Source organism: Alnus glutinosa, chromosome 8 (assembly GCF_958979055.1).
Source record: "Alnus glutinosa chromosome 8, dhAlnGlut1.1, whole genome shotgun sequence".
Taxonomy (NCBI): domain Eukaryota; kingdom Viridiplantae; phylum Streptophyta; class Magnoliopsida; order Fagales; family Betulaceae; genus Alnus; species Alnus glutinosa.
This window is the reverse complement of record NC_084893.1, coordinates 12,796,499-12,824,153: the sequence shown is the minus strand read 5'-3', so window position 1 is coordinate 12,824,153 and position 27,655 is coordinate 12,796,499. Positions and strand designations below refer to the sequence as shown.

Below are 27,655 nucleotides of genomic sequence, written 5' to 3'. Positions count from 1 at the left end.
ATCGACACTATTTGGAAAGTCTCTACAAGACGTCCGGACGACGTGGTAACATGTCCGAACGCTGTCCAGCATTTCAGAATATTCTGGACTTCCTTTTCGAGCATAGAAAGGAGTTAGAGTGAACACTGTTCGGACGCTCGGCCAAGTCGTCCGAACGTGGACCTGTTATGAAAAGAATTGTGCTATTCTAGAAGGCGATCGCAAAAGACCGTCCGGACGAGGCTAACTTCCGTTCGGACGCTCGATAGCTAGAGTTCGAATTTGAGCAAATTTAGGTTTTCTGTAAGCCTATAAATAGAGGAATCTAGGCTTGTAATTTATATGAATTCTGTATCGAATTCCATAGTGCTAAGAGAGGTTGTTTAGGGAGAATTAAAGATCCGCTAGCTCTCTAGCCATTGCAGGTGATGTGATTTTGATCAATACAAATAGGTTCCAAAGAGAAACCCGTCTTCCATGTCACAAAGAGACCTCTTTTATGACCAACAGGAGGAAACTGCGACCAAGAAGAGAAACCCAAAGTGAGAAGAGAATTCCAGTAACGCAAAGAAATCACCAAAGTTTCTGAGAGGAACAGGACATCAGGTCGAGTAAACCTGATAAGAGCACGTAAAATATGAATTGACGGGGCACAAGCCAAGCCCCGGCAATTCCAAGCCATAATCTTCATTGAGATGGTGGGGGCAAAGTTGATTGAGTCACCCCGCTACTTGGGAGAGTCGACCGGGGCTAGAAGACTTCATAATTAGGTGCAAAAACTAGACAAATCAGAGAACCCGAGAGAGGACGAAGCAGCGCAAGGAGACCAAAATACACATCAGAGACCAAAAAACAGACCAAATCTGAAGATGGATGCACTAACCAAATCACCTCTACGGCCCTGTGTTGAAATATCTGGCAAAATACACTCCACCACCGGAGCCTTCCCCCTTTGCCAAGGGACAGATTAGAGACAAAACCACTGGCTGAGAAGACCCAACTCACACCTTTTGTTATTATTGCAGAGAAACCTAGAGAGGACGAAGGAAAATCCAACAAAATACCCTCCACCGGCAACTCCCCCTTCACTGAAAAACAAAACGCTGAGACACCAAATGATTCGTGCTCAGAGGGAACCACACACACGGAAGCTCTGTAAACAGAGACAACAACTGATTCGCACTCAGAGAGAATCACCGAAGCTCTGTGACTCTCAACTGAAACCCGAAAATACCAGAGGAAAGCAGGGGAGTTGGGGAAAAAACCAACAGAAAAACCTCACTAGGAGGTAGATAAGCCTCACTAGGAGGTGGGTAAGCCTCACAAAGAGGCTGGAAGGCCGTACAGGTTGGAAGAGGTGAAAGAGGGAAAAACTAGGGTTTTTCTTTCCGGGAGGCTTTTTCGTTCTCTTTTGTTTGTGCTTATTCTTGTTGATGAATCAAAACGAAATCTCACACTAATTAAACAGAGGACAGAAATGGAGTCCCACTCTGTTCCATTCATTCCATTTCCATCCAAACAATTTGTTAAAGAATTTCCAGACAGCAGATGGGCTTATTAGAACACAAACTTGTACTTTCAACCCCAGTGTGAAGGCTTTCTTGAATAGCGCCTTAATGTCTGCACTCTATACTAACATGCAAGGAGGGTGCCAATACCTCAAGAGAAAAAATAAAAATGAAAAATTCATTTTACAATCCAAGTAGCTCTAATATTATTATTATGCCTGGAATTGAAGAATATACAAAGTTTGAAAAAGAAAAGAAATAAAGACCAATTCTCACCTACCCTCTTTGATAATCTCATGGAGCATGGGTTTAGAAGCATTTGCTGGTGAATTCTCTGCATCACCCACTATGCTTGTACTTGCTGATGGGTTGTAGTAGCTTGCATGGGTTCCTTTCTTTGCAACATCACTCATTAAGGTGGTTACATCATCAAATTTCCAGTCAGTCAAATATCCAGGCCTTGAAGTTACAGAGCTCACTTCAATATCTCCTGAAAGCATTGCCACCACACGCGACATTGACGGTCGTAACGTTGGGGATGCTTGTGTGCACAAAAGAGATACTCCTATCATGCGTTTTACTTCTTCCTCATTGAACTCTGACAATGTGGAGTCCATAAGATCAACTTCACTGTTGTTTTCATGCAAGTGCCAAGCCTGAGAAGGATATGCGTTATCAGGCTTCAGAATATATTAGTATCACGAATTGTTACAATGAGTCAACTTTCTAAGGAATATACTAAAGAGGTAGTGGATGTGAGCAGTCCAGTCCAATTGTTTCAACGGGTCTTAACGGTTCAGAATATAGTACAAACCTGTTGGAAGTGAGTATTCTAAATGTTTCAATGAAGCAACTATATTTGCACCATATCTAGATAAATCCAGTCCATTTTCGAAACCACAGGCTCATTTTGTGATTCTAAGAAATCACTCTGTTTTAAGCACTCTTATGTAAAATGTGTTGTGGCATATGGATAACTGACACATCAAGATTGACATTTCACTATCAATGAAAGTTAGTGTAAACTTCATAAATCAGGATCCGAGTTTTATTCTTGTTTCAATATTATGTATAGGTGTGGATGGTCATGACTATCATTAACCTGGAACCCATAGCTACAAAACGATAAATGCTACTGGAACTTTTTGAAGTGGACTGAAAAATCCATCTCATTAGAAGAGAGATAACAATGTAAACATGGAGCACAAAAATATTGTTCATACCCATTCAAGAAGATAAACTTTGTCCTCCTCCAAGCTTGAGTCAGAATTTGGCCTCCCGCTAACAATCTCTAGAGCCACGATGCCAAAGGCAAACACATCAGCCTTCTCCGTAAGGTGCCCACGCATGGCGTACTCCGGTGCAAGATACCCACTACATCAGTAACAATCATATGCAAAATTTAGTACAAGATAACAAATAAAAAAAGACAAAATAAAGGATTATATAGTTCAGAAAGACAAGGTGCCTAACTAAGCCTTCATGATCTTACATAGTTCCTGCAACGCGGGTGCTTATGTGGGTCTTTTTATCATCATAAAGCTTGGCCAAGCCAAAGTCTGATATTTTGGGGATGAGATCAGAGTCAAGCAGGATATTACTAGCCTTAACATCTCTGTGTACTATTCGAAGTCGTGACTCCTCATGAAGATATGCTAAACCTCTTGCTACACCCAAGCATATATCAAAACGTGTTGACCAGTCGAGATTCAAACTTCTTGTTCCTATAAAACTTAATCTGCTTAATAAATAACACTTACATACACAGGCATATATATATATATATATATAGAGAGAGAGAGAGAGAGAGCAAAGACGCATTCACATACCAAATAATGCTTGATCAAGACTTCTATTCTCTAGAAACTCATAAACAAGTAGTCGTTGATCTCCCTCAATGCAACATCCGTACAATTTCACAAGGTTGCGGTGTTGCACAGCAGATATAGTAGCAATCTCAGTTATGAACTGGTTCTTTCCTTGGTGTGATGCTACAGATAGTTGCTTCACAGCAATTACTCTCCCATCATTAAGTGTTCCCTATTTAGTACAAAGTTTCAGAAAAATAAAAAATAAAAAATAAAAAAATGTAACGGAAAATATTTTTAAAAACCATTAGTAGGATGATTTTGATCTATCAATGTAAATAGAAAATGATAGTCTGGCTGAGTAGGGTCGATGGCTTAAATACATTTAATTTACACCAGTTATCTGATTGATGGCCCAAGTACAATCAATCTATAGATCCCATTGCATAGATCAGGTAAAAAGCCATACAAAATGTCCAAAAAAGAAGAAAACAAGAATGAACCCAATATCTGATGCTCCTAGCAAAACTTAACGCAAAAATCGTCCTATGTGTTAATGGTACTCAATTATTCAGTCAGAACCTCCTAATACCAGAACTTTTTGAAGATATTATATTCTCACCAGATGTGATGATTCCTCAAAGTTCTATGCCCTCCAAATGTAATTACTCATCTAATGATTCCCACTGCTATCAAATCTAACAGACATCGGCCAGATATGATTTTTCTTAAACATTCCATTTCAACAATCGAGAAAGAAGTTCCCAAACTTTACACCATGCATGAAAAAATTAAATTGAAGAAATCATCAGTTTAAAATTTCACTTTATATATATATATTTGCAATCCTTCACTCTCTATAAACATTTTCTGTTAATCACTTATTTTTAATACAAAATTCTAGCCAATTGAATTATAATGGCATTTAATGGAACTCGTTTGAGCATAGAATGCAACTTGTTGAAATGCATATAATGGCATAAAATCAAGAACAAGTTGCATTGAAGGGTCCTAATTCCAAGGTAGCCCTAAAAAAGGAATAAAAACCGTAATTTTGAGTATGTGAAACCAGAACAAATAAAGCTAAAAGAAAAAAGTGTAAAGATTTTATAATATGGCAACTTATACAAGTTTGAATTTGGGAAAATGGCGTGAATCAGAAAAATAACTACAAAATATGTTTCTTCATTTGATTAATAACTTTGAATATCTTTCAACTTCAAAAAGATAACCATAATAGAAAATCCATGTGTAGTAGAACTAGTAGAAGAAATAGAAAAGGGCTTATGGATATCATAGGACAGGGAACCCCTGCAATTGGGGATCCCTCCTCTTATCCTCTTTGGGCAAGGGAGCTCCTCTCACAATCTCCCTGTTATTGCAGGAATAACAGGGAATCCCAATCCGGATATCGTATTATGAATCTTTAAATAATTTTGTATCACTTTACTTCTACAACAATTGCAATTTCCAGCATCTTGCCAATCACAAGCACAAGATACCATGGTAAGGAGTGCATGGAATTTCACAAAAAAGAAAGACAGGAAATATAAGGAACAATAAATAAAAGAAAAGAAAAGGTGAAAAGGTGATGTCGCAAGCTGTGCTTCATTACTTCTTGGAAATTGCAATAGATATATAACAGATCCAGAGTTATATCAGAAATCCAACTAAATTTTTGTCCACTGACATAGCTTCAACCACTTACCTTAAAGACAGGTCCAAATCCTCCCTCTCCAAGCTTATTAGCAGGACTAAATTCTTCTGTAGATGTCTTTAGTTCAGCGAAGCTGAAAGTGAATGTTCTAACATCTATTCCCAAGAGCTCTGCAATTTCAACATAAACACAGGTTGATCTACTTATCAATTTGCGTCAGTGGTTTGTGAGTGAAAATGCAACATAGTTTTTACATGTCAAATCGAGGATGTCTCCTCTTGGTAAGCAATAATCATCAATGTGTTTTAGTCCAAAATGTTGTTGGACTGAAGATGGGAGATTCAGTTACAAGAACATATATAGAAAGTTGTCTATGGAATGGGGCTTTATCGGCGAAGTGTTACGTGCCTACGTAACGTGGGATGAAGAACCAATAAAAAAGGATAGATTTTGATAGATTTTAGGGTGATTTGAGGTACCCTGGACCTCTCAAGAACAAACGTGAGTTTGCTAATATAATTCTTTTCATACTTTCATCAATCAAGCAACAAGTTATATAGACTTACAAGACCAAATAGAAACATAATTGCAAGACAACTCTTAGAGATAAGTATGGCATCTCCTAATCTCCTACATACTTCTAATACTATTCCAACACTTGGGATAAACCATATCCCTTATTCGCTTCTTAACCATAGACTCTAAATAACAAAGATAGAAAATAACTAAATAATAAGTGAGACTCTTGTTCTGATCCTTTGCTCGTATATCTGGTATGTAACACGAAGTAACTTACATTTTTCCCTACTCTTTGCTGATATGTATGTGTGTGTCTGTATTATTTAGCAGACATATAGAAGAGGTTTTGGTAAAAATTTCCTTGACGTAGCTGTTGTCCTAAACATGATATGATACACTGCATTTCGTACTTAACACAATATGCAGCACACAGAGGCCACCTCACTAACAAATAAATAATATAAACTCACACAGGCAAAAGTTCCATATTTATGTAGACTAAAAATGAATGAAGTTCGACAACTAGCATAGACATACAATATGATTTTTGACTTACCCGCATCATTATTGGTTGGAAGCTGTTTTCTTCTTCGAACAATATAGAAAACCAAAAAAGTAGATAGAAAGCTTAAAACTCCAGCACCAACAACGACACCTACGATCAGACCAGTCCTATTCTTCTTGTTGCTTGGAAGTTTGTTATTAACCGTGGGTGTAAAATCTATACAAAAGCAAGGCCATCAATAACAATGGTACTAGTGGAAAGCAGTTCTTAATCCTCTGAATTGCATCTACAATTTTTGCACTATATTACCTGGGGTAGCACTGATGGCTGAAATAGAAGGTCCATAAGTACCTTGAAGAGGTATGCAGCAAGTTCCTTTCCCAGCCCAAAAGAGATGGACTTCAAGGTAGTTTTCTGATACCTGGACCTGAAATACCTTTGGAACGGGTTGCATAGAGACTCCACCAGCCTCCCTTCGTATGTCAAAATCCTTTGAAACAAGATTCCCCTGGAATAAACAAAGTCAAACCTTTAAATAAAACACAAATGATGTCAATATCCATCATAATTGAGGTGGTCACTAAATTTGTTAAGACACTTTCTTTTTCTTTTTTTTTCTTTTTTTCTTTTTTTTTCTGTTTTGGTTGAGAAATATCCATCATGATCTCCTATAATTGGCATTCTACTAATAGATTTTCTGAACTATTGATGACAATTTATTACTTATCATAAAAAATAAAAAATTAATGCTTATCGAAAGAAAAATAATATATATTGGGTTGAAAGAACTTAGAAGGTAATGAAAAATGATTTCAAAAGACAACAGTTTTGATTCTAAAACAATTCAATAATATGATCTAGACCTGAATATAAATATCGAAGACACGCCTCCCAAGACTTTGCCAAGTCGAAGTATCTAGAAAAGCTGTTTCTACAAACTGGAGCCTTACAGTGTAGTTTCCGTTCTCAAGCCCCAAGCCATAGTACCTTAACGATGAAGCAGAGAGTCGAGCTGTCTGGAACAGCTCTGAGTCTAAACTTGTGAATTGAGATAACAAGGTACTTGTGTACTGAGGATTATTGCTCCCAGTGAAATATCCAACATTGCTAACAGCCCACCTGTTTGTGTTGGTAACATAATACGTGGCTGGACCAAGTGTCTCGTTATCCCTCTCATAGACAATCCCATTAGAAGACGTAATCTGAGGACCACCACACTTAATGCTAAAGTTATAATCTGAAATCCAATACCAAAGAAGCACTTAATCAATGTGTAAGCTTAGAACAGGTGATTGAATGTACAAGGTTGGATCGTGTATATCCTGATGTGTTCATAAGCATGTAATGCATTTCAACACTGGATATGGTTGAACTGAGAAGCCTAATTCAAGTCTACTAGTCCTTTACTATGAAACTAAAATGGTAGGTGTAAAATTATTCAGTTCATCTTTTAAGTTCAATTTTTTTTTTGTTAGTAAATTAATTGTGATGCATAATTGCCAATGTTAGCCCTTTGAAAAGATGTCCAGTCCAATTTTCGTACTATTTAAAGATTAGGAACGCTTCCTGATTGTACTGTATCCATATCAATGTTTTGTGAAAATTTGAAGATGGGTCACTTGTATTCTCCTTAGAAACACCATCCTACAGTATGCTTTTAATTGTTCTTACATATTCTAAGGCCTTGATTGCAAGGAAAGCTCCGTTGTAGGCAGTTCAATCCTGAAGGCAAACCACTAAAGCAGAAGGAAATGAACTTAGACAAAGAATATTGCATTTAATGTTGCACATGAAATGCAAATTATAAGCAGCTATATCTGATTCATACAAAATATTCTTATTGGGATTAAGTTTAACTCCTGAATTTCTTTTTTTTTTTTTTTTAGTTAGAAATGATGTCACAGAGTAAAGTTTCCTATATTTCCCATGTACTCAATTGGGATTTGATAGTCCCCCTTGCTAGGTAACAAATTGCCTAAATGCTCTAGATTAGTTCCCATCCCAATGTCTGGCATTAGAAGAACATACATTAGATACTCAGGCAGGACAGACATTTGACCGTACAAATCTCATTAAGATGACATAACCTGGCTTGACCCCTTCTAATTCATAAAATGAATTCTTCAATTTGCATATGTTGGTTCCTGATGACTGGTTAGCTGTTGGAGTTTGTGACGGAATCTCCCTCAACAGATCTAATTAAGTTTGAAACAATGTGTAGATATAGGTACAAATATTTAGGTATCACATATTTTTTTTCTCCTGCCCTTTCAGTTATCCAATATTTAATAGCATTGGTTTGGCTATCACATGATAATATTACACCATGACACAAGAATACCACAAAGGTAAAGGGAAAAAAAAAAAACGAATAACAATCTTAAGCATGAGATTGTTCTAACATATAGAGAAGTAGTGGCATGGGGAAGATTAGGGATGAAATGATTTATTTATTTGTAAGCTTAACTATGCTTAATAGACCAGTTTGGCTTCTTCTCCATCGGTTACTTCCTTACCTTGCCATGTGACGCTCCCACTCCAATAACGACCCCCAGTGGTCCACTCCTTTTAATGGGCATGTTAAGTAATTTACATGCTAGACAACAGCTAATTAGTTTCTATTTATAATTTAATGCTAGTAAAACATCATAATAATCAGAAGAAAAGAGTTAATGATGATATGTGCCCCGCAGAAAAAATTAAAATATGAAAAATTTGTTCCAAAATGCACACGAGGACAAATTAGCATGTTGAGAGGCTCATGATTTATCAGTTTCGAACACCCTCATGGCCATAATTGACAACTTAAGTAGTTTACAAGAGCCATATTACAATGAGAGCAATAACATTTATACCTGGATTGGAAACAACAATTATGTTTTGTTCCAGATTCATCTTGGCAAAAAATTCAACCACTAAAAGTAGAAAATATAATATGGAAAGATTTACCCCCTGTTTGAACTTTCTATTGTGAAGTTGTTGGAAACTACATTGCTGCATATATGATCTAAATGTCAGTTTCATCATTAGTGAAAGCAGAGTATGCAAGCCCATATGAAAAATTCAAGATTTTGTACGATTGTTAATAAAAAAAATGTTATTTGAGAGTAGCAGGTTATAAATATTGGAAAAAAAAAATAGATAATATTCAAATATAATAGACACACTATCAAGCAAACAAACACATACAATTGTAAATTTTGTTCGCTGATCCAAGAAGGAAAGCTTCCCACTAAATTATTGTACGACAAATCACTGCAAGCATAACATTACAAGGATGTTAGGTACATGCTCCATCTAATCAGTAAACAATGCCATGAACAGTAGTAATTAGGCTTTAGCCAAGTGACATTAAATTCAAAACCTCTATTTTCGACTTTTCCTCATAATGCCACACTTGTTTATGCTATTAGCTAAATCCATATATCTAGATAAAGTTGTGATAGTGCAAATAGGTAAATACAAGAGTTCCAAATAGGGAAAATCCTATTGAGAGTTTAAAGTTTTTAGTTGAAATGACTCTGCATTCTCTCATATAATAAAATTTTGAAATAATATAAAATTAAGCCACTACAAATCAATGTAGTTGTGATCAGAATTTACTCTATAATTTCTTTCAGAAAAACTGAAAATCCAAAAGAGAGAAAGGAAACACTTAATCATTTAGAGTAAACAGTAATTTATTGCATGGAGATCAAAACTTGTATAAACTTGAGTACAGCACCTAGATTTATGATCTCCTAATGTAAAAGAACCTTCTCCAATATGATTGGTAAATCTCACTATAATCTTATGAATGCACATAATGTCTTATGCACTTACATGTTGAGAAGATTCGCACTTTTGTTTGCAGGCAGTGTGCCATTTAACTTATTATTTCCAAGAAACCTGGTAATGAAGGAAACAATACATGCTTCAATACAAAAAGGAGAATGTTGGGATGTATACTGTGCAGCTAAACAAATGAGGGATATTACAAGTAAGAGAGCGAGCTCAAATTGAAAAGGGAGTCCGGAATCTGCCCTGTTATATTGTTGAAGCTCAAATCCCTGGAAAGATATATAATACTGTCACATGGACTGATACAACAGTAACTATCACATGGTTGTGAGAATCGAGCTATATAAAACCAGTTATCTACAAGAAGTAATTAACACTTACGATCTTCATGCAACTGGAACGGATAAAATTTAAGCTTTATGCATCATCTAAACAATATAGAAGGAACAAGAAAAGGTCGGAGAAAAGATAAATGAAGTTGAAAAGAAATCGGATGAGCTTGATATACTATGCAGTGGTACTAAGTCGATTACAAACAGGGTAAGTTCAGATTTTTTAAGCTGGGAGAAATAACCTGATAATTATGTCAAAACTTGAACAATCTTTAGATTTTAGTGCAGCAATCATTACAAATTTCTTTTTTAGGGTTGAGTTGGTCCAATCTAACAAATAAAAGAGAGGTTCCTGCTTTCATAGCTTTGGATACAATTAAAATTCAATCGAACATGGTACAAGCCCTGCATGAATCTAAAGGGTTACCAACCAATGGCTATTACTTACAGCTGTGTCAATTTTTGGTATTCTCCTATATTGGATGGAATTGAATCAGAAACGTTATTGTTCCTCAGCACTCTGCAATGCATGTAAGTAAAGTGTTATACCATATTCAGGAAGAGCAACAAAGAAGGGAAGAAAACATATATAAATTGATCTTTAGCAATTTCTGAATCTTAGCCTCTATGATGTTGCCTTACAAGATACTTAGAGACTTCATATCCTTTATGAATGCCAGTGAAGAGCTCCCATTAGACAAATCACTTATTCTCCTACAGTAATATCAGACATGAGATTGTTCAGATCTACAAAATGGAAAAAATAAAAATTATATACAAAATAAAAAATAAAAAGTTTACTAAAAGATGCAGACACTCACAACTCTGTCAGAGAAGTCAAATTGGAAAGTGTTGAGGGTATTGGACCTTGGAAAGAATTTCCTTGAAGCCTCCTAAAATAGAATTTGGGAGTGGGGAGTACTTAATCATAAATTGTGAATAATGCATCTTTTATGTAGAATAAACAAGTAAAGATCAAAATTTGCTCAATCATAAGTCTTATAACAGTAATGTTTCTTATTGAGATTGTGGTGTAATGAATGCTTGAGCTTTGTCAAGGATGATTAAACAAAGACAAAAAAGGATAAGGCTAGCAATATTGTCTTACATGACAGTAAGCTTTGACCAATTCCCTATGAAGTCAGGTATCCTGCCTGTGAGTTCAGTGTCTGATGCCCACCTGATACCAAAACAGTATTTCATCAGACAATTCAATTGCAGCTTTTGTTTTTATATTTAACCATATGTAAATTTTAGAAAGTTTTCAATTGGGAAAAAAAGACATGAAGTTCTTACAGCGTTTGGAGGTTTCGTAAGTTAGCAAATCTGGAAGGAATCTCACCACCAACTCCAGAACTATCAAAGTAGCTGTCAACGGAAACAACATACATGAGTCTACTGATAACAGCCTATCCTCAGCTCATATGAAAATTTAAGTAATATTAGGTAATTGATTTAACAATAAGATTCTCATTCAGCTTGCTAACTTTTCAAGAGAATAATTTTCAAAATTTCTCATGGTATGTACAAATTAAATATCAAAGTAAAATGTGATTGCTGGCATCAACTATCTGAAATAGCTGTATCATATCAACCAAATCATTTCTGCCGCTACTAATTTACTCTAGCACGTGAAAAAGAAAAAAGATAAAATCTTGCATTCGCAAAACCGTTTAATATGGCATATTATAAGATTGGCTGTCACAAAGTTCTTATAATGTTGAGCCTCAGAGTAGTAGCTTTATTAGAACCATTTACAAAGTCTTCATTGCCTGCAACAAATTGCAATCTAATGTTTTTGCGGACTTACAGTGAAAAAAGAAGTTCAGCATTGTACTAGAACTTACATTTGTTCTAGATTCACTAAATTCCCAAGCTCAGATGGCAGAGAGCCCGAGAAGTTGTTTGATGCAAATGACCTGCAAATTTAACAAGTGAAACAATAAATGAATTATAAGCGAAGGAGTTTATTCTCTTTAGGGTCAGATAATCAAGATCAGGTATATGAAATGCAAAAAGCAACAGAACAGACATGCTATTTTGTGAAAACACCTCTTTAAATTATTTTTTGAAAACACCTCTTTAAACGTGCTACCATATAAAGATAAATGCAACAGGTAGAAATGAGTCTCATTTTATGATAACAAATATCTGTAGAAAAGCAACAACACCAAGACGCCACATAGATGAATTAGGAAATTGACAATGAGTATGACTTACAATGATTTTAAATTGGTAAGCTCTCCAAGTTCCTTTGGAAGCTCCCCTGATAATGCATTAATGCCAAGATCCCTAATGCATTAAACAGCAGAAAAACAGGAAAGGATAAATAATATTAATGTACTATATCCTAGTAGTTTCAAATCAAAGTAAGATGAGCTTACAAGTATTGCATGCGAGTTAGATTGCGGATGGATGCGGACAGGTTACCTGTCAAGTAATTTTGGCCCAATTTCCTGTAAGAAATGGAGGAAACTTAGCATATTTAACAGTGCCTAATGCAAATGGACCATTGTGGAAAACTAGCACAACGCATCTAGCATAAATTTCAATTCGTTGATATTGTGCACCACAAATTCAAGGTGTAAGTTCAATCCTAGCTTACATGAGAAAGAAGGAAAACAAAACTCATACAAAACCCAAGTAAACAAACATATAAAGAAGAAACCATACAGATTGGTGAGGAATGTAAGAGTCCATAGCTCTTCTAGGATTACACCGACAACATTCAAGGCATAAACCTTCCTGCAAAGAAAATAAAATTAAAAAAACAAGCAATCAAAAAAATGGAAGGTTCATACGTGCAAGATGTTCAAGATACTTTGAAGTGTAAGTTATCTGCCATTACATAAACTATCTGTCGATCGCTTAACATAATTTTACTGAACTTTTCAAGGCTATTTAAAACCAAAAAGTGGATTATCATACGGAAGGATTGCACTTCAATTTTGTATTGAAATTGCTCACATTTGATGTGAATTTAATTTGTTGAAGTTCAAAATTGTAAGTTTAATCTAAGGTGGTAGATGAATGCCGGCTCAATAATATTAGTAACTATTGTGACAGCAAAAAGTTTTGATACTAGTTTATTATAACAAAATAAAATTTTGGATGACAACCTAGTAGAGAAGAGGGAAAAGAAATAAATTAATCACACTCAAAATAAATTATTTACGTAGTTCAGCATAAAAATCTACTTCCACAAGCAAAAACAAATTTGGGAAAAATTACACTAATAAAGGATGCACTATAAGAGATGGTGAGAAATGCTTAAACCTAAGTCCCAATATACCAAAGCCCAACTCATGCGGGCACTTTCAACCCCAAAAGTTACCAAGCCACTTCCCACATAAGCGGAGCACTTTAGGCTAAAGCCCCTCTTAGACTTGTGCGGACCAGCACAGCTATGTACAAATGGTGGTTACGATCATAGGACATTGTTACCAACGTGGACTACCCGGGGTCAAACCCGATTGCTAGTTTGTGCATATCGGGGCACTTGTGTTGCACCAGAGGTTCTTTCGAGAACACGCAAACCCTATCAGGAAGGGGTAAGCATTGAGACAAGAGTTACAAGAACTAAGATGTATAAGATGGTATGTGTAAATTAAATTTATTGTTGTTAACGTATAAGTTGAAATAATGTGTAACGTTTTTACCCTTTTCTTTATAAATAGAATCTTGTATACAATCAAATCATCAAGAAAACATGTAGTTAAGGAAAAGCTTTATTTCTCTTTCCTACTTTTAATTGAAGTAAAAGTAAAAAAATATATTATCTCTCTCCTACTTTATTTTCATTTTCCTACTTTTAATTAAAGTAAAAGTAAAAAAAAATAATATTTTAATGATATAAAGAAAAATGAAAGGAAGCTGTTGTGGGGTGTTTTTTGATAAGGAAGTAAAAAGTAATTTTGTTTCCTACATGTAAAAAAAAATGGTTGAAAAGCTGGCGGGAATGTACTAATCGTTTATGACATTTGTGTACGGCCCTTTTATATGTTTCCAACAAAACCATACACACCACCCCTAGTGCACCGAGTTTTTCCAACTTACAATCCACCGAGGACCAAACCCTTTTCAGCGTCTAGCTGCATCTCGTCCCAAAAGACAAGCACACAACTCCAACTAGCTGATCAATATATAGAGATGGAGAGAAAGGTCATCCCCACCCACGTGGCCGTCTTCTACTCCCTTTCAACCATGAAAGCTTGGCCACATTATGATCACTCGCCCAACACGCTCAGGCTCTCTCTCTCTCTCTCTCTCTCTCTCTCTCTCTCTCTCTCTCTCTCTCTCTCTCTTAGATTTCTCGGATAATTTAAGTGGGTCGGTTTTTTAGCTTTAGATACAATTTTAGATTTATGGGTTTTCTCTGTATTCAAGAAAAAGCATAGTTCAGATGGCAGTGTTGTGCTTCGACATGCTCGTCGTCGCTCACTACAACAACAAAGATGCTCCTCCCCCGGCCTTCGATGAGGGTCACCAATAATTCTAAAATAAAACCCCAACTCCTTGTGTTGGTTATTAGGATTGCTATCTTCTTATCAAGAGAAGTCCCCTCTATTCACTGATTAAATTTGTTGCAATTATGTTTCAGCGGAGACATTGGAAATGAGTGAGTGACTAAGGGTGGGCAACTAAGGAAACTCTACTTGATCAGTTTTAGGCAGGTCAGAAGGGGCAAACCCCTGTTGGCTCCGCCCCTAGGAGGAGATGATTAGATGAGCTATCAGGAGGAAACAGTTTGTAAGTTCGTAGAATATTGGTCATATTCGGTGCAGAAAACCTTGTGGATATTTTCAAAGTGTTTTGGGTTCTTTTTGAGTTATTATTGGAGTTTTTATGATCCCACGTTAGAAGCACATGAGAAGGCCGTTCAAATGGCAGCTGCTTGGTGGAAGAAGAGTCCTCTTTGCCTTCCCCTGTTAGAAGGACGTTGGAAATCCATTCTAACGGAACGCCTATGACAAGAAGAAGATTTCTTACTGCCTTCCTCCGTTCAAACGGAATCAGAGCTGCATGTTCTAATGGCACACCACTGGAAGACGATTCAACTTCTCTACCATCCTCCGTCAGAAAGGCATCAGAAGCACGTTCGAACATCAAGCTGCAGTTGACTCTCCATGAGCTTTTGTAAGATCTTGTCAGAAGCTCATTCTAGCGGGAGACTAAGAAACTGACAAGTGTCAGAAAGCAACCGATGAACCCCAAGTGTTTTCTGTTCTAAAAGCATTCACAATGGATGATCTTGGAGGGTGTTTGGCAAACCACTCTCACTCCTCTATTTTTTTTTCCTTCTTTCAAAATGTCAAATAAAAAACATTTTTTTTTTCACTTTTTATATCACATTAATAACTTTTTATTATTATTCAGATAAAAAAATTCACTACAAAACAAAAAAAATTTTACTTTTTTATAAAACAATTCTAAACTTTTTTATACTTTATATCACATCAATCCCTTTTTACTACTATTCAAATAAATATTCCACAATTACAACTATTTGCCAAACAAGCTCCTAAATTTCAATCTATTCTAGATAACCAAAACCCACTTTTTGCTAATTTAGCTAACTACTTTTAAAACTACACTCCAACCGATTATCTAAATTTCTATCTATTTTATTAAAATAATCATTTTTAATATTATTTTTGTTAAAACCTCATATCCACTCCTCTCCACAAACCCGTAATCATCTCTCACAGGCATTAAATCAAACAAATGACCTGGACTTTCATGTTTTCAACCACTTTCAACCCAGTCGACCTTCACCAGCTCAAGCTTCAAAACTCGAAAACATCAAACACAGAGAAAATGCAGAATTATCACATAGACACCAGAATACACCACACCATAATCAACCAACCGGTGAATCAAAATCAAAATCAACCCACCGAAAAATCAAAATCAAAATCAACCCACGCTGAATCAAAATCAACTACACGACCGCCCCATGACCGATCTAGGGTGTCGATCTCTCCGCACCAATCTCTCAAAATCCCCATTTTCACACTACCCACCGTTTGACCAATCCGGCAGAAGATGCTTCAACCGTTCAATGAAGATGATGGAGAGGTAAGGGCCGGCGTCGGTAGGTAAAGGAAAAGGAATAAAAAGGAGGAAGAGAAAGAAGAAAATGAGAGAGAGATGGGCAGACTTCTAATCATAAAATATGCATACATGTGTGAACAATGCAACGCCTCATGTAGTATTGCACTGTTCCCAGATCTCCATCAAATGTAATTTGGATATGAAGTACAGAATCAAATGGATCTATTGTAGATTTACAGTGGGTTTTACATAACCCACTGTGAATGCTCTAACGGCAACATGTGAAACAGTTGATAAAAATTAGAGTTTTAGCTCATTCAAAAAAAGCTTGAAGAGACATTTTTCCTGGAGATTTTCACAAGCTCTAAAGGGGTTCTTGGGTATTTGGTAAGAGTGCGTAGGATGATCCTAGGGAGTTTCTAGATTCATTTTCCATCACCAAAAGAGTGTGACCAAGTGTGGATATTCTGAAAGCTTTGAGCTTTGCTCACACTTGAAGTGCTCTTGAGTTTTAACCAACAAACCATACACAAAATATTGTCTGAAGAAGAGTCTACTGAAAGATTGATAAGGAGATGCACTGTAAGAAGATTGGAGGGCTTAGAGGCTAACAGGTGGCTACTTGTATTACAAGAAATAGGATATCACAAAGGGTTGTAAGTTTTCTCTTATCTTGTAATCTGGATCTTCTCTATAGTGATTTCCCGATTTTGATTTCTTAAGAGTGGTTTTTAAACATTTGATGTGTTCAAAGGGCCTTTTCACTTCGTAACCAAAAAATCTGTGTTGTGATTGTATGATTTAGTTTTCAAAGTAACTTTATTACAATGATAATTATTGCTTGATTGCCTTTTATTGGGGTTAGAATCATTCCTTGAGTTCTTTCACAGTTTATGGATATGGTACCCAATACGAATGAGTGGGAGATATTGGAAATTAATTTGACCCATAGAGTCCACATGGATTAGTGGAATTTTATTTCTATTTGACATAATAGTGGGTGAAGTGGTTATTTGATAACTACCAACTACCATAGATTATAATAAGCTACTATTTTGAGTTGCTAAAATTTTTCTCTACAAGAACTTCTCCCTTCTTAGGACTCCAATAAAGAAACTCTATGTTTGTTTTAACTGAATATACGTTTTAGAATAGCAATCAGAATATTGTTCATCTCTCTACATCCATAATCTCTAGAGTAACCATCACTATCCCTAGAATTTGAAATTTGAAAATTATAAGGAGACTCTAGAATAGCCTCCTAGGTGACGAAGAAGAGCTCTAGTTTATAATATAGTGCATTGAATGACGTGTGCTCTAAGGTAAGCAACAAATCCAACCATTGGAAGATCTGTTTGGAGTAAGTTATATAGAATAGCCATCGTTTCAACGGCCATGATGGGACATATTTTTGCTAAAAATTTCATAAAAAGTAAAATAAAAAGATATGTGACAACAAATGGCTATATGGCAAAAGAAGTGCCATATTAGCAATTTTAGAAATATAAATGATATATCTATACCCAATTACCAAGTTTCAAATCTCACATTAAATTTGTGGGGGCTCAATGTGGGTTCCATAAATTCAAAGGTAGCTTTTAAAAATGAGATGTACAAAAAATGTATACTAGATGTAAAAATATCATTTCAATTATATATATATATATATATAAAATCAAAATTAAAAAAAAAAATTAAAAATTTTAAAAAAATTGTTGATATGTTACTTCTGTGCCACATGGCCTTTTGTTTCCAAACTTTTTTTTTTTTTTTTCTCATTGAAAATTGGGTAAAATATTCATTGTTTTGTGACCTAAATTTGAAAGATAAAAATCTATTTTGTTTTTTTATTGTTTTCAAAGTCTTTGTTGTCAACTAGTTTTTATTTATTTATTTTTATTTATTTATTCTGTTACTACTATAATAGAATGGAGTAGCAAGAAATATGAAGGTAGGAAGTGCTCCAGAAAAGATGGCCGAGGTAATCTTCCATCAAATGTGTTATAGGGGCTTACCTTGGACCTTTGCAGTACCAGCCAGACATAATATCGAACAAATGTCATGCAAATCTTTTTTCCTTTTTTTTTTTTTTTTTTTTTTTAACGTATTTTAACCATGGCCAATAAAATTGATGCGACCCAATTGAATGGGTGAAACGATCAATAGACCCCATATATATAGAGAAGAGGAACAGTTATCCAGGCACGAACACGAAGCACTTCAGGTTTTCGTTTTTATGTATAAAATTGTAATTTTAAGCAAAAATGGAATGGAATAGAAACAAAGAGAGACAGAGCGAAAACATGAAAGAGAAAAGTACATACAGTGCTATAATGTGACAAGTGGCGTTATTGTTGTATGAACAGTCGCATTTGATAAAGGGGTTGTGATCTCCATCATCGATGGTGGGGAGAGAGCCGATGGCCGCTCTGCTGCATGGTTCCCCACTTATATTCCATTTGTCTGATGGTGCTGAGATTCCCCATTTTTGAAATATTGAATTCAAAACCCTTGCTGCAATCAAATTCACAATTATACATCATTCGGATTAGCGTGGAAAACAAATACCGACTGTCATGATTGCACTCAAAAGAAATCCCACCTAGTTAGGATATAATTCAGGGGTGTACAAACATATTTATCAAGCCGTTAATAATTTTTCACACAAAAAAAAAAAAAAAGTTGTTAATAACAGCTAACTGCATAAACCACTTAAAGTGAAAAAAAAAACACAGTTAATCGCTTAAAGAGAAACGGTAAGCAAGTTTTGGGGTACGCAAAGACTGTACTTAATAACCGTTAATTATCTACTCTTATAGATATCTATAAAATAATAATATTAATAATAATAATATACAAAAAGGCGTTGTTTTGATGCGTTTGATATGTGGTTTCTGTTTGAATTTAATAAAATTTATCTTTATTCGTAAAAATAATTATTGAGCTTTGTTATATTTTGAAGCATTCTACTTATCTAAAAAATGTCTAAAATCATTGAAAATATGCCCTAAAAAGAGGCTCAATAAATGCCTAAAATATCAAAATAGACAAATTTCTAAAAAGCGGTTTTGCAATGTTGATGTATCAATTTTAATTAATTTTTAAATTTTTTTAACAAGAATTAATTTAAAAATTAGTATGTACTACCACATCTGCATTATAAGTTGTGAAATAAAATATATTTTATAACATTACTATATATATATATATATATATATATATATATATATATATATATATATATATTCATTCAAGTCATTTACCCTCTCCCTCTTGATTAGGTGTAGCATAAAGTTGACCAACAATTACAGGCGTGGCAGTAAGCAACTCACACGTTTCAAACAAAGACACGTACGGCCTTTTTGATGTGTAAGGATAGGAATTATCTTTTTATTTTTTTAAGTTAATGTGGCAAATCACACGCTTCAAACAAAGACATGGCCATTTTTTTTTTTTTTTTAACAGGAATTCCATCCTCATTAGAAAACCCCAATGACCAAATTATAGTGATCAAAAAGACCTTTTAAACACAAAGTCAGAAATTAACTTAGAAGCAGTTATCAAAACAAATACAAAGAATACAAGGACAAACATTAAAGAACATCTCTTTACAATGAAGCTCACTAAAAAACTAAAAGAGGGTAGATTTAAGCTAAAAAAATCATAAAAACTAGCAATTCTTGAACATGCAACAGACAAACTACAAAAACTTCCTTAAAAAAGCAAAAAAAAAAAGACAATAATAAAACCCAATAACAATATAAATTATTATTATTATTTTTTTAAATTGATGTTACTTTTAAAATTATTATTGTGATTCGGGATAAAGTATTATTAAATTTTGATCCAATTTAAACCACATCAACTTTAAAAAATAAATAAATAAATAAAAAGAGGATATTTAAAATTGCTATTTGTACATTGTAGAAAATTTCATAACTCTCACCAAGCTACAGCTGACATCCACTCATACAAAGGCCAAAGGGATAACTTTCTCAGTGCAAGTTGTTTGCAAGTGGGAGAGAGATGAGTTTGAATAATGGATCCGGCTTCTGTGCTAAACTACAGCAGCACATTTGCTGTAGAAAATAAAGGGCCCAGATTTATTTTCTCAAAACACTCCGTTTCACTTATGCAAACACAAGAAAATGTCTACTTGACACTGTTTGAGGAGGTGGGGAGGCAGAGAAATCATCAGTCTTGGCCAGCTTTGAGCTCCTCCAATCATCTTCAAAGGTACCAGCAGATCAGGATCCGGCTTTAGTACTGGATTCGGCTTCAGTGCTGTAGAAAATAAAGGGCCCAAATTTATTTTCTCAAAACACTCCATTTCACTTATGGTTTTTTTATTTGTTTTGTTGTTATATGTTGGTGCAAATAGAAAATTTTCTGGTCCAGGTTCGTGATGAATGGCGGGTGTTGGTGGTTCCGGCAGAGATGTTGTCAAAGCTAGATCTACAAGATTCGACTGGAATTTCTTCGACAAGGACCTTTCTATTGCGGTCGCCGGCCTTCTCCGATCATGGTGGTCATTCAATGAGTCTGTGGGGTTCGCTCCTGTTCCGCCCATGACCAGCACACGCCGGGGATTTCTTTCCCTGGTCTTGCGCCTGTGGGTCACCGTTTGCTTCTCCGGTCTCGGACGGTGACGATCTGGACTCTTGAAGGTCGTCCGGCGCAAGGGAGGTTCCCGGAGAAGGCGCGTGTTCTACACGCGCAGTCTCCGGGGCGGTTCTTACGGATCTTGCTTACGGGGGTTTTCTGTTTGTATTGGATGTATATTCTTGTCTTTGATTCACAGTCCACTGTAATGGTAGATGCTTTAAGCTAGGTTTTCTAGCTTTGTGGGTTGAGAATCTTTTTCTCTACTCACTCCTACGGCCTTCGAGCTTTGCTGTTTTTCGCCTTTGGGCGCTTGTAGCTTTGTATGTGGTGCCGTGTTTCTTTGTATGTGTTTCCTGATTGTATTACCCATTTAGGTGGTTGTTCAACAATGAAGATGGAACTTTGTTCAAAAAAAAAAAAAAAGAAAGAAAGAAAAGAAAACGTCTACTTGAAGCCGTTTGAGGAGGTGGGGAGGCAGAGAAATCATCAGTCTTGGCCAGCTTTGAGCTCCTCCAGTCATCTTCAAGGGTGCCAGCAGATCTCTCCTGCTTGAGGAACCCAGCTCTGTACCATTTCTGCTTTGTCTCAGGATCTGAAGTAAGAGAAGAAAAACCAGCGTCTAACCCATTAACCCATCCAAACTTAACACCCCAAAATCCATCTAGAAAAGCCCACCAAAGCTCACAAAACTCCTAAGCTGAGTAAATGGAACATTGGGTCGTTGGCAAAAAAGACAGAGACTTGATGGGTCGGGTTGGGTGATAAGCTTAAACTGAAGCTGAAAACCACACTGGTTTCATTCAGGAGTTGAATGTTTTGAGAAAAAATAAAATAATTGGAGAGAGAGAGAGTGGATGTACATCAAATTGCCATCAAACCCAGAGACCCTTTCGGTACGGTACCGAGGCTTAATCTGTCTTTGCCTTTCTCTCTCTCTCTCTCTCTCTCTCTCTCTCTTCCCCACCTGGGACTAGCGAATTGGATAGCTCCTGCTCATTTTGCGGGTCCGAGACTGAGATGTGGAGGTAATCGAAGCTCTGAGTGTTGGAGTTGGAGGAAAGTCGGGGCTTTTCATCATGGCCAGTGGATGAGAAATCGAAGGAGGTGAAGATCACTTCGGCGTAGGACGATGGGTCCAGGAAGCCGTTAAAGGAAGATTTAGGGCTCTGACGGTCTATGAAGGAAGACGATGCAGACGATAGCAGCAAATCATCGGAGGAAGATCGGCCGTTGGATGGCTCGTCAAGGACCAAGATTCCATTTCTTCTCGGGATTTATGCACGTCAGCTTCTTCATGGCCCATCATTTTAATTAGGAAAAATTGTACCATTGGTCTCTATGGTTGGCTCTAATTGCAAATCATTCCCTGTGATAACAAAATTAAATGGGGGATCCCTCTGATAAACCATAATAACAAATAGGTCCATGAACGTGTTTTTCGTCGGCCATTTTAACAGTCGTCATTACCCCGCCACGTCAAAACCAATCAGATGCCGACACGTGTAATTTTTTTTAAAAAAAAAATTAACACAAATTTTTGATTTAACACTTTCTAGGGTAGTGGCCAACTCAGTGTACTAAAAAGAGAAGAAAGAAAGATTGGCTTCACATTCAAAATCTAGAAAACCCCTAAAACCAACGCGCTCTATTTCCCTCTCGTACCACTAGTCTCCCACCTCCACCGTTATACGGAAAAGCCATGGCGGAGATGAAACTCTTAGAGAGCTGAGACCTAACGCGGATAGAGCGCAAGATCGTTGGTCGAGCGGTCCTCTTGGCGGGTTTGCCCGGAACCGGCAAGACCGCCATCGCCATGGGCCTGGCCAAGTCGCTTGGCCAGGAGACCCCGTTCGCCATGCTCACCGGCAGCGAGCTCTTCTTGCTAGAGATGTCGAAGACCGAAGCCCTAACCCAGGCCTTCCGCAAGGCCATCGACGTGAGCATCAAGGAGGAGACCGAGTTAATCTAGGGAGACGTCGTGGAGATCCAAATCGACCACCCCACCGTCGCCGAAGCAGCCTCTAAGACCGATAAGCTAACCCTGCAGTCCACGGAGATGGAGACAATGTACGACCTGGGCGCAAAGATGATCGAGGCGCTAGGCAGGGACCAATGGTGCAGAGCAGAGACATGGTGGCCATCAACACATGAGGATGGGAGGAGGAAGAAAGGGGGGTTAAGTTTGGGGGAAAAAAAAAAAAAAGAAAACCGTAAAAAGTTACTATAGCTGAGGTGGAAGAAATGACATGTGTGATTGTGGAAAAAATGACGTGAAATAAAAAATTTGTGTTAATATTTTTTTAAAAAAAATTACACGTGTCAACCTCTGATTGGTTCTGACGTGACGGGGTAACGACAACTGTTAAAATGGCTGACCAAAAACATGTTCAGGAACCTATTTGTTATTATGGGTTACCAGAGGGATCCTCTATTTAATTTTGTTACCACATGAAGTGATTTGTAATTAGAGTCAATCACAAAGACCAATGGTGTAATTATCTCTTTTTATTATCAACAAATTTTCGAAACAAAAATTGACAAAAAAGAAAAAGAAGAAGACAGAGGTGGGATGGTGGTTGCGGGGATTGTAAGGTAAGCGAGTGGGGAACTTGGTCGAGTCAAAATAAACGTTCCTCGTTCCTCCTTCCTCAAATGGACGTTTTCTGCCTGTTTTATTTTTCAGTTTTGTTTGCATAAATGAAACAGAGTGTTTTGGAAAAATAAATCTGGGCCCTTTATTTTCTACAACAGATGTGCTATAGTTTTAAACTACAGCACTGAAGCCGAATCCTTGAATAATAATAATACTAATAATAATAATAAAAATAAAGTATTTGTTTGATTTGCTTGTATTGAATCTATTGATCAGCCCCTAAGTTGTCAAGGTGGGGGGTCAGACGATTGACGACTGTGTAGGGGTGGGGTTCATGGATTGGTTGTGTGGACGTCAGACAAGAAAGGAATAATTACTAAGAGAGACGGAACTGGGAAGGGCTTTGATTGATTTGGGTTGAAATTGAAGACCGGATTAATGCTCTGATTGTTCCGAAATAAAATGATTTGTATCATAAAATATTTTCGACGAAATTATTTTTCAGTAAAAGATTTTTTCGAAAATATCTTTTGGCGTTTGGCTTGCACGAAAAAATTTTCAATGGCGAAAAATAAATCCGGCAACGTCCAGTCGCCGTCATCGGATTCCAGGGAGCAAGATTCAGGCCAAATTCGTCGAAATCTGGCCTAATACGGCCGGATTCCGGTTGTACAGATTGACCAAATTCCAGTCGGAATCTAGCCTAATACAGTCGAACTACAGCTGTATGGCCTGAATCTGGCTAGATTCCGACTAGATCTAGTCGGATCTCGGCCAGATCCGGCCGGAATCTGGCCTAATACAGCTTGACTCCAGTTGTACTGGCTGGAATCCGGCCCGTTAATTTGGCCAGACTCCGGCCGGACTCCAACTATATTGGCCGAAATTTGGCGACAACAGCCGGACGTTGCCGGATTCTAGTAGAAATTTTCAGATTCCAACACCAACCGATGCCGGAATCTGGTGATAGTCGACTGTTTAAGCGTGAAGGTCGACTGCATCAACTGTCTAGGGAAAATGATTTACGCTTTTGAAAAGCGTAAATCATTTTTCAAAATTAACTAAGCATTTTTTTTCAAACGGAAATTATTTTTGGGTTGACTATTATTTTCGCCACCACCAAACACAGGAAAATGCCGAAATCATTTTTCAGAAACTATTTTACGCCGAAACAAACGGAGCATAAACCACAATGAAACCAGTTGACAATGTTAATAACCAACTAGGCAAATCATATATGTACACTTTTTTTTTTGGGAAACTTCACAAAAGGGTATCGAACTATATACCGTTTTGACGGAATGACACTAAACTTCAAAAACTGTCGAACTCGAGTATTCAATTATCCGAAACCATCACTTTAGGGTATTCCGTCTGGTTTTGGCGTTAAAACCAAACATAATCCCAATCACGTGACCTCCACTTGACTTTTTCATCCCTTTCTACCCGTTTTGCCCCTTTAAAAATAAAAACAAAAACGACGTCATCTTTGCTATCCTAAGATCACCGACACGTATTCGCATTCACTGTTCCAAAAAACCATTTTCCTTGACCAACAAAACGGCCGCCAAGCTACTATCCATCCCCTCCGATTGACTGCTGGCCGACTGCGTCATTGTCGACAACGAGAACAGCGTGGCAAAGCTGTTGGCCAGGTTGGGAACTTCTCCCTCCAAAATCGACGTACTCGTCATCAACGTCTCCATGCTCTCCTCAGTTCCTTCTTGTGAGAAAGAGATACAAACAAAGAGAAGAGATAGTGACTTAGCTCCAGTAGGCCCAACTCGCAGCATTACGCAGAACCGACTTGGCCCCCTTTGAGCCCTTAATATCGCACCTGATGTCCTCGTCCAACGAGCTTCGCTCCCAGGCCGAGTCCATCATCAACCTCTGGAAGTAGACCAAACTCAACTCATTGTCCCTGAAGCTCACCCACCTTCTCCAGTCCTCTCCTCATGTGTCCCTTACATCAGCCAAAACACAGTGAAGATGAACATCAAAAAAGAAGGAAAGGAAAAAAGCCATTCACCAACCATGTTCATGAACTAAGTGGGTTATACTTTGTTATACTCTGTTTTTGGAAGTTAAAACAGAGGAATTAAAAGTATCAGAAGATGAAGGCACATGCCATGTTCATTGCAGAGGAAATTGGTAGACCATTTAGTTATAATGAGGTTCCATTAGATACCGCATCCCAGGGAGATCTTAACTTGATAGATCTTGCAATTGATGATGAAGAACATGATGAATGTGGAGAAGACTGGACCTCAAAACTGGCTATCAATCTACAGTACTGTGTCAAGGTCAGAAAGAACTCTTCATCTATGCAAGTTCAGCATGCACTGACATTGGGTGGACTGTTCTCTAATAAAAGTCCTGGTTTGGAATTCTTGACCATCAAATGGCCGTCCAGAAGATCGTGCTCAAAAAAGTTAAATCGTTCAACCCATAGTAAAACATGTGACAACACTTAATTAAAGAAAGATGAAATGTTAAAGGGAAGGTCAGATGGCATCATTGTCAAAAAAGAAGAAAAACTTCTTCAATATTCAAGAAGGAAGCTCAAGTCAAAACTGGGTGGTTCATGGATGTCATGGAAAAAATTTGTTAGAAGATGTTTTAGCTGCTACTTATGAAAATCTTGATAAGCCAAGTGGAAAGGCTTCTGACAATGACCTTTTTGACAAAGGAAATTCCCAAAATGAATCTGCGGGTTTGGTTTTGTGTACTGCTTCTGGAATGTTTGGAATGCAAAATGAAACCACATTGTTTGCAACTAGCGTGGGTATAAGTTTGATCTCTGCTCCTTCCACGATTTTGTAGCTCCAGAAAGAATCGTACACCGCACATAATCAACTAGCAGCACATAATAGCACCCGAATCACCGAAGGATTCCATAGAACCACCTGACCACTGTTCATGTCTGAGAGCATGTCAGAGACAACGGGGTGGAAGCTTCGTGAACAATGAGAGAACGGCATCGTTTTTATTTTTTAGAGGGGCAAAACGGGTAGAAAGGGATGAAAAAGTCACGTGGAGGTCACGTGATTGGGATTCTGTTTGGTTTTAACACCGAAATCAGACGGAATACCCTAAAGTGATGGTTTCGAATAATTGAATACCCGGGGTCGACAGTTTTTTAAGTATAGTGTCATTCCGTCAAAACGGCCTATAGTTCGATACCTTTTTGTTAAGTTTTCTCTTTCTTTTTTTTTCTACACATTTTGTACATACATTTAATACATATTTAATGTGGAATATATGCATGTAGGACCCATATATCCTGTGTATGAGTTTTACACCAAATATAAATATACGTACAAAGTGTATACAAATAATTCACCTCAACCAATTAACTAACCTGTATTTAATTCTAAAGCTGCTTGTTTGTACGGTTGACTTAAATGGTCGTATAAAACATTTAAAATTAACTGGTATCTACTAACCTTAACCTGTCACTTTTTTTTGTTTTTTGTCACGAAAGCAATTTCTCGAAAGTTTATCCAAATCTAGACGACAATTTTTTAAACACTTACCCAGATTATGCTTAAGTTCCTTCAATTTTCTTGTCACTTAAGGCCACAAAACGCTGTTTAATTAATTCTCTGTTCTTTTTTCTCTCTCAAAGGAAATTAAATTAAAGACGACGAAGAACATAATTTTAAGGATACAAAGACTCTTTGCATTGGAAGTTGGAACCAGAGTAATTAAGGCAAAAAAACAGGCGGTTTTCTTAGGAATAGGATTCTTTCCCTTTTTTTTTTTATTTAAAATAAAGAATAATCATTTCATAATTAAGATTTTGGTCATATTTTATTTTGTGGCATCTGAAGGTCTATCAGGGTTTTCTTCCTTCTTTTTTTCTTTCTTTCTGGATAAGTAAATAGTAATAGAGAGAGAGAGAGAGATACCTTCAGCAGGATCTGTGACAGCGTTGGTTCCATTTTGAGCTTGAGCAAGCTCAGGCAGGCCAAAGATGCAGGCAGCATAAAGAGCAAAGACTAAAACTGGTGATGATCTTGATCCCACCATGTATGATCTTGATCGATGGAGCGCTATCCACCAGAGACTGACGGCTTGTCATCTGACTCCATGCATTTCCTGAATATATAAATACTGCCTTCTCCTCATTCACCGGGTTGTCCACGATTTTATTATATATATATATATTATAATATCAGTCTCAACATCGAAGCCATGCCCCACCCACGCGCCTCTGTTGATAGAGGCTTGCAGTCGCCTTTCGGGTCAACCAATTCAGCTCGTGTAATTTTCAAGCTTTGGTTGGCCCCCGTACAGTGACATTACCGACATA

The 27,655-nt window shown here is 36.9% G+C and overlaps 1 protein-coding gene across 1 annotated transcript; it reads right to left on the bottom strand.

Moving 5' to 3' along the window:
* Nucleotides 1-1,439: 1,439 nt before the first annotated feature.
* LOC133876531 (probable LRR receptor-like serine/threonine-protein kinase At1g56140) lies at nucleotides 1,440-27,446 on the bottom strand. The gene is made up of 24 exons (XM_062314823.1): nucleotides 27,252-27,446; nucleotides 18,467-18,656; nucleotides 12,762-12,833; nucleotides 12,473-12,544; nucleotides 12,309-12,380; nucleotides 11,936-12,007; nucleotides 11,385-11,456; nucleotides 11,197-11,268; nucleotides 10,910-10,981; nucleotides 10,731-10,802; nucleotides 10,537-10,608; nucleotides 9,954-10,025; nucleotides 9,799-9,864; nucleotides 9,166-9,231; nucleotides 8,926-8,970; nucleotides 7,648-7,712; nucleotides 6,840-7,213; nucleotides 6,286-6,484; nucleotides 6,028-6,192; nucleotides 5,004-5,122; nucleotides 3,317-3,527; nucleotides 2,980-3,211; nucleotides 2,711-2,861; nucleotides 1,440-2,143 (listed from the first exon to the last, which is right to left on the bottom strand). The coding sequence occupies exons 1-24, from the start codon at nucleotides 27,370-27,372 to the stop codon at nucleotides 1,760-1,762; spliced, it is 3,108 nt and encodes a 1,035-aa protein (XP_062170807.1). The 5' UTR covers nucleotides 27,373-27,446; the 3' UTR covers nucleotides 1,440-1,759.
* Between the last annotated feature and the right edge of the window lie 209 nt (nucleotides 27,447-27,655).